Source organism: Entelurus aequoreus, linkage group LG08 (genome assembly GCF_033978785.1).
Source record: "Entelurus aequoreus isolate RoL-2023_Sb linkage group LG08, RoL_Eaeq_v1.1, whole genome shotgun sequence".
In the NCBI taxonomy this organism is placed as follows: Eukaryota; Metazoa; Chordata; class Actinopteri; order Syngnathiformes; family Syngnathidae; genus Entelurus; species Entelurus aequoreus.
This window is the reverse complement of record NC_084738.1, coordinates 58,925,480-58,938,805: the sequence shown is the minus strand read 5'-3', so window position 1 is coordinate 58,938,805 and position 13,326 is coordinate 58,925,480. Positions and strand designations below refer to the sequence as shown.

Sequence of the window (13,326 nt, the reverse complement as noted above, 5' to 3'; positions counted from 1 at the left end):
GTATCGATACCTGGTAGTACCGACGAAATTCAGTAGATGTCTATAAAAGTACAGACTTCGGTACCCATCCCTAGTCATGAGCTTAAAGGGTGTTCAATGCTACATTGGCACTTATTTCATAGTTATGGACCTAAAAATATGTCTACAGGTAAATCCCCCAACATAGATTTTAGGCTTGTTTTCTAACAATTTACAGCATATTTTGCAACACCAACTTTTAGATTGAAAAAAAAGAGTAAAAAAAAGGTAAGCCGCTAGTATTTTATTTTGCGTCCTCTTCTACTGATGTTTTCCTCAAGATGCTTGAGGAAATGCTGAAAGAGTATGAAGAAACACAGGCTATGGTGGAAAAGCAGTCTGGATAATGTTGCAATCCTCAATGCTAACAAAAAAATGTAGTCAAAAAATGCTCCAACGTAAGTAAAGTAAGGCTCCACTTTTGCAAAAATGCGCGAGCTTGATGCTAATATACATTGGCTTTGTAATTATGTGTTTTTTTCCCTTCTTCTTTGTTTTCTTTTTTTTCCTTTTTTTTCTCTTCCTCCATATTCCTTTTTCTGCTCTTCTTTCTCCTCTTTCTCCGGGGGGAATAAAGGCAGTTATGCAGTTGCATCCCACACAAAACCATTACCCACCATAAAAATTTGCAGAAAGATTGGACCATGTGGACGGAAGTTATGCGTTACAATTTTTCACCACGAGGGGGCGACAAATGTGCCACAGTAGTTACACAGTGGCGTCCCACCAAACACCCCGACCCACCATCAAACATTTCCGGAAGATCGGAGCATGTGTAAGGAAGTTATCACTATTATAGTTTTTCCACCACAAGGGGGCGGTAAAGGCGCTGCAGTAGTCATTCAGTTTTGTCCCACCCAACACATTGACCCACCATTAAAAAAAATCAAAAAGATCGGAGCATGTGGAAGGAAGTTATGACATGCTACTGTTTAGCATTAGCGATTTTACATGGCAACTTCAACACCTTCGAATTTGTTTATGAAAACTACAACAAAAGCTACAGTAAAACTACAACAAGACAACAATATGCACGTTACAATCAAACATCCGGTGTGTAATAAGTACAATACTTACAGTATTAACACTTTTTGGGGCGCAGTAAAAAACAAAAAACACACTATAAGCTATACAATGCCTTGAACTTGCAACTGTAATTGCAAGTTAATGTCATACTTGCAAATGACACTCAGAAATGTGATAATAAAATACTATATAACAACTGGACAGCAGTTATCATAATTAGCTAATTTTTAAATGTTGTAATAAAAAATTAGATTTTAATATTAAAAACAATTAACATTTAATAACACACATACAAATACCAAAAATTGGTACCGTTCAGTACCGGTATTGATTTCCAGGTACAAGGAATTGGTACTGTATCGGTTCAAATGGGAACAGTGCCCACCCCACACAACAAAAATATCAAAGGTATATACGATTTGGCTATATATCGGTATCGGCCAATTCTCAGGGCTCCAGTATCGATATCGTATCGAACGTGAAAAAGTTGTATCAGGACAGATTTGAAAACAAAAAAAAAACAGGCTTCACTACACACCTTAAAATTAAAACCTACAGATAGCCGGAGTGCGTGATACCACAAAGTGTGCAACAAAGTCTACTGTTTGTGAATGGAGCAAAGACCAAAAAGTAGAACTCTTGACCTGAGATCCTTCCAGGTTGTACGTTTGAGCGTTGTGACACAGCAGAAAGACGTCCTTCTCCAGGTCGCCGACGCTTCGGTACTTGTGGTTACGCACACGTTCCTGTCAGGACACAAAACACCAGTCTTTAAACTTGAAGGTCGCCGACGACTTGACTTTCAACGATATGGCTAACAGAAATGCGAGCTTGTTTAAAATCAATCATCTCCTCACTGGTTTCGCCACACACCTTGAAATCAACACAGGAGCTCCGCCCACTATGTGTCGAGAGATGGGACTTATGGCTTTTTGAAGGGAGCCGGATCTTGAGGAGTCGTTCCTTTCAAAGAGCCGTTCAAAAGACCGGCTCGCTTTTATAGTCACTTTTTCAAATGTTCTTTGAAGGAAACAGTCACTAGTAGATACGATATCAATCAGAATCATTTAAATCTACACAAATATTACTCTATAGGTGGGTTGCAATCACGTGACCTAGAGGCACATCCGGACACTTCCGGGTTTCAGGCGATGGTCTAAGCCAGTGTTTTTCAACCACTGTGTCTGGTGTGCCGTGGGAGATTGTCTAATTTCACAAATTTGGGTTAAAAATATTTTTTGCAAACCAGTACCGGTAATTGTAGTCTGCAAATTATGTGTTGTTGTTGAGTGTCGGTGCTGTCTAGAGCTCAGTATAGTAACCATGTAATACTCTTCCATATCAGTAGGTTGCAGCAGGTAGCTAATTGGTTTGTAGATGTCGGAAACAGCGGGAGGCAGCGTGCAGGTAAAAAAGGTATTTAATGCTTAAACCAAAAATAAACAAAATGTAAGTGCCCCTAAGAAAAGGCATTGAAGCTTAGGGAAGGCTATGCAGAACAACACTAAAACTGAACTGGCTACAAAGTAAACAAAAACAGAATGCTGGACGACAGCAAAGACTTACTGTGGAGCAAAGACGGCGTCCACAATGTACATCCGAACATGACATGACAATCAACAATGTCCCCACAAAGAAGGATAAAAACAACTGAAGTAGTCTTGATTGCTAAAACAAAGTAGATGCGGGGAAATATCGCTTAAAGGAAGACATGAAACTGCCACAGGAAAATACCAAAAAAAGGAGAAAAAGCCACCAAAATAGGAGCGCAAGACAAGAACAGGAAAACAGCAAAAAAGTCAAAATAAGTCAGGGCGCGATGTGACAGGTGGTGACAGTACACCTACTTTGAGACAAGAGCTATATTGATGCATGCTTGGTTATGGTTTGCGACAACGACTTTTTACTGTCACTGAGTTTCATTTTTAATGATTTCTGCTGGTGGTGTGACTCCGCATTTTTTCAACGCAAAAAAAGTGCCTTGGCTCAAAAAAGGTTGAAAAACACTGGTCTAAGCCCCATTAGGCTACTGTTTATTTACCTGCATCCGTGCAGATTTAGTCTTATTTTGAAAGGTTTAGAGGCAAATATATAGGCGATCATGAAAAAATATTCCAATTGGGGTGGAGTGGATTTTTACACTCTTTAGAAAAATATATTTTTTAAAAGACTTAAACCATTTATCATCACCAATACATTACTGCTACCTCACTTCACTTGACACTAAGGGTAATACAGGCCTACTGAAACCCACTACTACCGACCACGCAGTCTGATAGTTTATATATCAATGATGAAATCTTAACATTGCAACACATGCCAATACGGCCGGGTTAACTTATAAAGTGACATTTAAAATTTCCCGGGAAATATCCGGCTGAAACGTCGCGGTATGATGACGTATGCGCGTGACGAAGTCAGTATAACGGAAGTTATGGTACCCCATAGAATCCTATACAAAAAGCTCTGTTTTCATTTCATAATTCCACAGTATTCTGGACATCTTTTGCAATTTGTTTAATGAACAATGAAGGCTGCAAAGAAGACAGTTGTAGGTGGGATCGGTGTATTAGCAGCGGACTACAGCAACACAACCAGGAGGACTTTGTTGGAGAGCAGACGCGCTAGCCGCCGACCTCACCTTGACTTCCTACGTCTCCGGGCCGCCAAACGCATCGGGCGAAGTCCTTCGTCCTTCTGCCGAACGCTGGAACGCAGGTGAGCACGGGTGTTGATGAGCAGATGAGGGCTGGCTGGCGTAGGTGGAGAGCTAATGTTTTTAGCATAGCTCTGTGCGGTCCGGTTGCTAAGTTGCTAAGTTAGCTTCAATGGCGTCGTTAGCACAGCATTGTTAACCTTCGCCAGCCTGGAAAGCATTAACCGTGTATTTACATGTCCACGGTTTAATAGTATTGTTGATTTTCTATCTATCCTTCCAGTCAGGGGTTTATTTTTTTTGTTTCTATATGCAGTTAAAGCACGATGCTATCACGTTAGCTCGTAGCTAAAGCATTTCGCCGATGTATTGTCGTGGAGATAAAAGGCACTGAATGTCCATTTTGCGTTCTCGACTCTCATTTTCAAGAGGATATAGTATCCGAGGTGGTTTAAAATACAAATCCGTGATCCACAATAGAAAAAGGAGAGTGTGGAATCCAATGAGCCAGCTTGTACCTAAGTTACGGTCAGAGCGAAAAAAGATACGTCCATCACTGCCTCTCAAGTCCTTCACTGTAACATTCCTCATCTACGAATCTTTCATCCTCGCTCAAATTAATGGGGTAATCATCACTTTCTCGGTCCGAATCTCTCTCTTGCTCCATTGTAAACAATGGGGAATTGTCAGGAATACTAGCTCCTGTGACGTCACGCTACTTCCGGTACAGGCAAGGCTTTTTTTTTATCAGCGAGCAAAAGTTGCAAACTTTATCGTCGATTTTCTCTACTAAATCCTTTCAGCAAAAATATGGCAATATCGTGAAATGATCAAGTATGACACATAGAATGGATCTGCTATTCCCGTTTAAATAAAAAAAAATCATTTCAGTAGGCCTTTAAGAGAAGAAAAGATTGGAGGTACGTCATGTCTTTACATCTGAGGGGTCCACAAATTAAACATTAATCGCCAAGTAACGTATTTGATTGACATAACCAGTGCAGTGCTGCTGTGATTATGACGTTACTGAGAACATAGCTAAGTTTGATTGCAGTTGATTTCCTGCTACAAATATTAGTCTCATCTACAAAAATCATGTCTGCAGTTGTTTTTATGCTGTGAAGTTCATATTTTGTCTCATTTAGCTGTAGATGTGTTGTTGAGCAATGTTTGCTAGCAATATCAAAAATAAGTATATGCCGTTGAGCATACGAGAGATGTATTCATCTTGTTTATTAATACTATTAAGGATATTTTCTTGACAAATAGCACCAAAGGCGCTATCATGTTGTCATCCGTGTCAAATAAAGCACTTGGCTTTCCTGCACAACAACAACTAAGCTTTTAGTTTCTGTTATGAAAATAGACAATGAAAATACGGTGGATTGGACCAACATTAACAATATTTAGTACTACGACTTAACATGACGTTAGTTTATTTGCACAAGCAGGTCTTCGTGGTTATATTCAGGCATAGCAACCTCAAAAAGAACACAAACTTTTGCGATCTATTGTCCTTTTCTTACGTTTAGTTCTGCTCTCTTAACACTACTAATATAGTAGTGAATAAACTCGATTGCATCACAGAAAGTTTCTCAAACAAATCAAATGTTCAAACATTTTCCAAAGTGATCACTGCAGACTCAAGCATGATCCGATTGTATTCCACAAGATAATGAAAGTGATACTTTTGAAAGCCTTTGACACACTTTCGTTTTCCCCCTGACTTTATTACCTTTATAAACCACTTCTTTCAGGACTCTATGAAAGCACTTTCTTATTTCTCTATTTGAACGACTGGAACACCCAAGAACAGAACAGCAATACGGAATTTTCTGTTCAAACTCTACACTCACTCTCGCTTGTTTTAATGCTACGCTTAAGCTGCTTGACCAGTGTGTGAATTAAGCCGCGAATACAAAAACAAACGATGTCATATGCAACCCTCCTATAGGTGGTGATTATTCTGAAATATTGACTATAATTTTATTTTTTATTTTCATTGTAAACATTCCATAAGGCGGTGCCATATTTTCATGTTTTAGCAGCGACATCACTAATTAGATTTTTCCCTCACATCAAAAAAATGTGGAGCATTTTAAAGATACATTTAAAAAAAACAAAAACACAAATAATAAGGAAGAATAAAATGCCATGGTGGATATAGAAAAGTACAATTAACACGACAATAAAAATTAGGACAGAATAAAAATGTGAGTACAAAATTAGTGGTTTGTGGACGCGTGCACCACTATGTTTTAGAATAATGAACCCAAAAGGTGAATACAAATGTAAATAAATACATAAAATTTTAAAAATAATAATACAATTAAAAAAAAGTAATTTTAAGAAATATATATTTATATATGTAAAAAAAAACACACAAAAAAAACACTAAAATATATATCTACAGTCATGGTCAAAAGTTTACATACACTTGTAAAGAACATAATGTCATGGCTGTCTTGAGTTTCTAATAATTTCTACAACTCTAATTTTTTTGTGATAGAGTGATTGGAGCACATACTTGTTGGTCACAAAAAAACATTCATGAAGTTTGGTTATTTTATGAATTTATTATGGGTCTACTGAAAATGTGAAAATACGTACAGCAATGTTAATATTTTGTAACATGTCCCTTGGCAAGTTTCACTGCAATAAGGCACTTTTGGTCGCCATCCACAAGCTTCTGGTTGAATTTTTGACCACTCCTCTTGACAAAATTAGTGCAGTTCAGCTAAATTTGTTGGTTTTCTGACATGGCCTTGTTTCTTTAGCATTGTCCACACGTTTAAGTCAGGACTTTGGGAAGGCCATTCTAAAACCTTAATTCTAGGCTGATTTGGCCATTCCTTTACCACTTTTGACGTGTGTTTGGGGTCATCGTCCTGTTGAAACACCCAACTGCGCCCAAGACCCAACCTCCAGGCTGATGATTTTAGGTTGTCCTGAAGAATTTGGAAGGTAATCCTCCTTTTTCACTGTCCCATTTACTCTCTGTAAAGCACCAGTTCAATTGGCAGCAAAACAGGTCCATCTATATATATATATATATATATATATATATATATATATATATATATATATATATATATATATACATTACCGTTCAAAAGTTTGGGGTCACCCAAACAATTTTGTGGAATAGCCTTAATTTCTAAAAACAAGAATAGACTGTCGAGTTTCAGATGAAAGTTCTCTTTTTCTGGCCGTTTTGAGCGTTTAATTGACCCCACAAATGTGATGCTCCATAAACTCAATCTGCTCAAAGGAAGGTCAGTTTTGTAGCTTCTGTAACGAGCTAAACTGTTTTCAGATGTGTGAACATGATTGCACAAGGGTTTTCTAATCATCAATTAGCCTTCTGAGCCAATGAGCAAACACATTGTACCATTAGAACACTGGAGTGATAGTTGCTGGAAATGGGCCTCTATACACCTATGTAGATATTGCACCAAAAACCAGACATTTGCAGCTGGAATAGTCATTTACCACATTAGCAATGTATAGAGTGTATTTCTTTAAAGTTAAGACTAGTTTAAAGTTATCTTCATTGAAACGTAAAGTGCTTTTCCTTAAAAAATAAGGACATTTCAATGTGACCCCAAACTTTTGAACGGTAGTGTATATATATATATATATATATATTATTTTTTATTAATTGAAATAATAGTGCTTTCAAATGCTGCTAAAAGTTACCTTTAACTCCGAGTTGCGGCTTGATTCGTTCGCAAACGTCACATCTGTGTCAGCTACAGCTGTAAGTTTGATCGTTTTGTGTCGCTTCGGCGATTAAGCTAACCTTGCATGATGTTCGAATGTGAGTCTAACGTTAGCTAACACAGCTATCTTTGTGTAGCTAACATTTGTGTCCTCATGTCCCACCCCTTTTGTGATAAATGTTAACATTGGAGTTAGCGAGTGTCTCAATTTTAGCTAGTAATGCTAAATACGTACTACAGTAAGAAGCTAACAACAACGTGAACATAGCAGGACTAGCTTGATGATGCTATACAGCAGAGGTGGGACCAAGTCATTGCTTTGCAAGTCACAAGTAAGTCTCAAGTCTTTGCCCTCAAGTCTCGAGTCAAGTCCCGAGTCAAGACAGGCAAGTCCAGAGTCAAGTCCAAAGTCAAGACTGGAAAGTCTCAAGTCAAGTCACAAGTCCTGCATTTTGAGTTTCGAGTCCTTTCAAGTCCTTTTGACCACAGACTAATATTTTTACACAGATTGTGTATGCTTTTAAACCGCTGTATTTATTTATTAAAACAAGTGCATTTGAAATAGCAGGAAAGAAAATAGTACTGACATTGCAATTCATAATAGCACTATTAACCAGTCATTTTAATAGTTTAAACAATTTTAAACATTTAACTCATTCCTTTACAGAATAAACACATTTGCAAAAACAAGTGCAACTGTACTTATTTGTACAAAAGTGTAAACGGCGTGGCAAAGTTGGTAGAGTGGCTGTGCCAGCAATCGGAGTGTTGCTGGTTACTGGGGTTCAATCCCCACCTTCTACCTTCCTAGTCACGTCCGTTGTGTCCTTGGGCAAGACACTTCACCCTTTGCCTCTGATGGCTGCTGGTTAGCGCCTTGCATGGCAGCTCCCGCCATCAGTGTGTGAATGTGTGTGTGAATGGGTGAATGTGGAAATACTGTCAAAGCGCTTTGAGTACCTTGAAGGTAGAAAAGCGCTATACAAGTATAACCCATTTATCATTTATTTATAACATTGTATTTCCATGGCATATTGCATTGTAACTAGTTCCACAGCAGTTTCTATTCTGTTCTTACCTTATCTCATTGATCTCATCTCATACTGTATGTGTGTTGATGTGTGCGTACACATGAAAAACATAACAAATACATGAACATAACAATGAACAGAGTTGTACTTTTTAGATGTCAGGGCAACCCTGCTTAAAAAATCACTTGACAAAAAGTATGAATAAGGTAGCAAACTGCAGTGGACGCAACATATTGCCGTGTTTGAAATGACGTTATAACCATAAACATCTTATAAGTAGACGCAATATTGGTTGCTGTGACGCGAGCAATTTGCATCTTGAAGTGGTGATGAGGAGCCGGCGAGCAGCCTAAACTGACAGTTGACAGGTAGAAAACAAAGATGCCGGGCTGGTGTTCAGCGTTTTCCTGCTCAAATGAGCGGACTGTTGAAAATAGGAATCGGGGGATTACTTTTCACAAGTAAGATTTAACATTAATGTACTATTGGTTGTATTTTATAAAAATAACATTACCACAGAGTTGAGAAGGAGCAAAGATCTTCAATATTTGTATGTGAAAATCACAAATAAATCTTCTGGGGGAGGATGACGCCCCTACAGGGGTTTGGTTTACAAACTTTCTGCCCCACCTATAACAAAATTCACCAGCCGCCATTGATTATAATGCATTCTCATTTTAGGCAAAATATAAGACAATACTTTCTTAACAGTATAATTGTAACCAGGAATAAGTCTTCAAGTAACAATATTCAAATACTAACATTGTTGGGTAAAACAGAATTTGGTTTTATTCTGAATCCAGTGAAACAGATTGGTGGTTTTAGCTGATATAAAGACTTTCAGGTGTTTATATATGTTTAAGTATTTGGCAGACACTTTTATCCAAAGCGACATACATAAAAAATACATATATAACAATCACTGTAAACATGATCATTTAAGGGAAGAATGTAATACAAAATATCAATACAAAGTGTCACGACAGAATAAACTCTCTGCTGCTGCAGCAACAGAGATACGGTCTATAAGATATACAGATATCTAATGTATTCATACATTGTTTATGTAGCATGTATATATAACGTAATCATATTGTTTCTTCAATTTAAAAATAGCTGACCGTTTTTTTCCCCCTTCTCTGGGATTATATTCCCAGTTTTAATCTCGGACGTCTGGTCACTTATAGCGTATAAGAATATTCTATTACTGTTAAGCAAACTATGAATAATAAAACATGTGTCCGTTATCATAGCTACACGTATGACAGAAAAGCGTGTGAAAATGAGTGGTATTTAGTGAGGTAAAATGAATTAAATGCGTTGACAGTTCATTGCTCCTGCCAAATGAATTGCACTGAGTGGAGCGGATCACCACTCCAAGATGGCGTCCCCGCGTCTCGTCTGCGCCAGTAGGCAGTAGCGCTCGATGCTGTGTACCCTTATAAGATGTCTATGGTTATGACGTTAGCAGTGAGTTTACAGCCTCACTGATTTAACTACACAGCAAATAAAAGTCATGTTACTTAGCCAATAAACGTTATCTTACATTCAAAACTTACCCTTCTTTGTGCAACTTCAAATGTCGAACGAAGTTGGAAGTTGTTGCGTCTCCGTCTGTAATATTCGAACTGCGTGATTTGCATACGGCAATTCGTTTTTTGTTGACCAAGTCGTAGTTTTTATACCCGAACGAAACCAACTTTGGTATAAATCTTTCTCACTGGCGCATTGTTTGACAACTCTTGTTCATTGGTTGTCCTGCAATTTGATTGGATGAATGCTGTGTGATGAAAACAATGTAGATCTAATTTGATTGGCTGTTGTACTGAGAGCACACACGCTGACACGCAGCACACACGCTGACACGCAGCACACACGCTGACACGCAGCACACACGCTGATAGACAGACACGTACAAAATGAAAGCTACGGAGCGCTCCCAAATAACTTTTTAAGCTTTAGGTTTTGGGGAAAGTAGCAAGTCATGTCAAGTCAAAAGGCTCAAATCCAAGTGAAGTCACAAGTCATTGATGTTAAAGTCTAAGTCGAGTTGCAAGTCTCTTTACATTTTGTCAAGTCGAGTCTAAAGTCATCAAATTCATGACTCGAGTCTGACTCGAGTCCAAGTCATGTGACTCGAGTCCACACCTCTGCTATACAGTCAGTTAGCGGTGTTAGCATGGTGTGTGGTTTACAGTACAAAGTGGTGTCTGTTATGCGATGACGGTCACGTTACCCTGATTCTTCTGAAGTCCACGGGCTTCCGGATCAGCTCGTAGTACTCAGGCGCTTCCTTCCTGGAGGGAAGCTGGACGAAGCCTTTACTGATCTGTCGACCCACACTAGAAAGATCGCAAATTCAGAAGCGACCGACGTGACGAGCATCAAAGGCAACTCACCCGTCCTTGTAGTTGACCACCATGTCCACCAGGGTGCTCAGTTGACGGGTGAGCTCGGGTGGATTCGGCGGAAGCTTCTCCGCGGGCGGCCGCCCTCGCTTCCTCTTGACCTTTTCTCCGGTTTCCTGCGCCGCCTGGAGCGCCTTGTCTTCGCCCTCGCCTTTACGCTTCTTCTGACCGCCGTCCTCCTCCATCTCCTGCGGGGAGCTCTTCCCTCCCGCTTGAGGCTGCGGCGAGACAAACATTCTAACGAGCAACCTCAGGAAGTAACAAGGTCGTTTTATGAAAACTTGTTTGCGTCTCTACAGATTATTCGCTTAATCGGTCAAAGGACAAAATTGCTGTTTGTTTGGGACAACTATTATTTATTTTAATACTGTAAAAAAAAATCTGTCAATTTTACATAAAATTTACGAAGTTTTTTTTACACAGAATTAGTGTAACTTGAAAAAACGGTTACTTTCAGGCTAAAATTTCAGCAACTAAAAATATTTTTTATCAGAGAAAGCTAAGATTGTTGTTTTAACAGTGCATTACTGTAAATAGAAAACAGTACCATTGTTATCTTTTATTTTTACGGTAAAATTCTGCCGACTGAACAGCCATTTTTTTTCACCATAAAATCTACTCTTGTTGTTTTTACAGTGGAAAACAGTACCATTGCTGCTTTTACAATAACATTCTGGTGAGGGGAGTGTCCAGGTTTTTAACAATAAAATCAACGGTAGTTTTTACAGTGCATCACTGTAAATAGAAAAACAGTACCACTACTACGTTAATTTATTCGGTAAAATTTTGACGACTGAACAGCCCCATTTTTTTCACGATAAAATCAACTGGTTAAATCACCAAAAATGATTCCCGGGCGTGGCCACTGCTGCTGCTCACTGCTCCCCTCACCTCTCAGGGAGTGATCAAGGGTGATGGGTCAAATGCAGAGAATAATTTCGCCACACCTAGTGTGTGTGTGTGTGACAATCATTGGTACTTTAATTCTTAACTTTAACTTGTGTTGTTTTTACAGTGGAAAACAATACCTTTGCTATTTTTACGATAAAATTATGGGGACGGAGGTGTCAGGGTTATCTTTTTAACGATAAAACCTGCGGTACTTTTTACAGTGCATCACTGTAAATAGAAAAACAGTACAACTGTTACCTTAATTTATACTGCAACATTCTGATAACTGCGCTGCCATTGTTCTAAGTTCAAATCTACGGTTGTTGTATTTACAGTGCATTACTTAAGTGGAAAAAGGTACGATTGCTATTTTTACGATAAAATTATGGGGACAGAGGTGTCAGGGTTATCTTTTTAACGATAAAACCTGCGGTACTTTTTACAGTGCATCACTGTAAATAGAAAAACAGTACAACTGTTACCTTAATTTATACGGCAACATTCTGATAACTGCGCTGCCATTGTTCTAAGTTCAAATCTACGGTTGTTGTATTTACAGTGCATTACTTAAGTGGAAAAAGGTACGATTGCTATTTTTACGGTAAAATTCTGGCAATAAAGTTGCCGAGTTTTTTTTAACGATAAATCTAAGTTGTTTTTTTACAATGCATTACTGTAAATGGAAAAACGGTACCACTGTTGTTTGAAGGGTAAAATTCTGCCAACTGAGCTGCCCGTTTTGTTTTTTTAACGGTAAAATCTGATGTTGTTGTTTTTACAGTAGACTACCATAAATGAAAAAAACTGTGCAATTGCTATTTATGCGGTAGAATTCTGGCGACAGAGCTGCCAGTTTTTTTTTAACGATAACATCTACGATCGTTTTTACAGTGCATTACTGTAAATACAAAAACAGTGTCACTGTTGTTTGAATAGTAAAATTCAGCCAATTGAGCTGCCAGTTGTTTTTTGTATGGTAAAATCTGATGTTATTGTTTTTACAGTACATTAACATAAATGGAAAACCAGTACAATTGCTATTTTTACTGTAAAATTCTGGCGACAGAGTTGCCAGTTTTTATTTACAATAAAATCTACAATAGTTTTTACAGTGCATTACTGTAAATGGGAAAATGCTACACTTGTTATTGTTTGGGTAAAATTCTACCAACTGAGCTGCCACTGTTTTACTGTAAAATCTACACTAATTTTTATTACAGTGCAGTACTGTAAATGGAAAAACAGTACAATTGCTCTTTTTACAGTAGAATTCTGGCAACAGAATAGCCCGTTTTTGTTTTGTTTTTTACGATAAAATCTACGTTTTTACTGTGCATTACTGTAACTGGAAAAACAGTACCACTATTATGTAAATTTTTACGGTACAATTCTGGCGACTGCGCTGCTATTTTAAGGTCAAATCTACGGTTGTTGTTTTTACAGTGCATTACTTAAATGGAAAAACAATACCATTGTTATTTTTACTGTAAAATTCTGCTGACTGAAGTGCCAGTTTTCTTTTATGGTAAAATCTACTGTTGATTTTACAGTGCATTACTGTAAATGGAAAAAGG

General features: G+C 38.1%; 1 protein-coding gene across 3 annotated transcripts in view; it reads right to left on the bottom strand.

Annotated features, from left to right (window-relative positions):
• LOC133656101 (probable global transcription activator SNF2L2) overlaps nucleotides 1-13,326 on the bottom strand; it is a 40,865-nt gene that overhangs the window by 4,730 nt on the left and 22,809 nt on the right. For 2 of the 3 annotated variants that reach the window (XM_062056928.1, XM_062056930.1), the window contains exons 2-4: nucleotides 10,853-11,079; nucleotides 10,690-10,795; nucleotides 1,689-1,790 (exon numbers count right to left, since the gene is read on the bottom strand). In XM_062056928.1, coding sequence (XP_061912912.1) covers nucleotides 1,689-1,790; nucleotides 10,690-10,795; nucleotides 10,853-11,079 — 435 coding nt within the window. Of the gene's footprint in view, nucleotides 1-1,688; nucleotides 1,791-10,689; nucleotides 10,796-10,852; nucleotides 11,080-12,446; nucleotides 12,577-13,326 lie in introns of those variants that run through there. The other variant, XM_062056929.1, reaches the window with a different exon arrangement.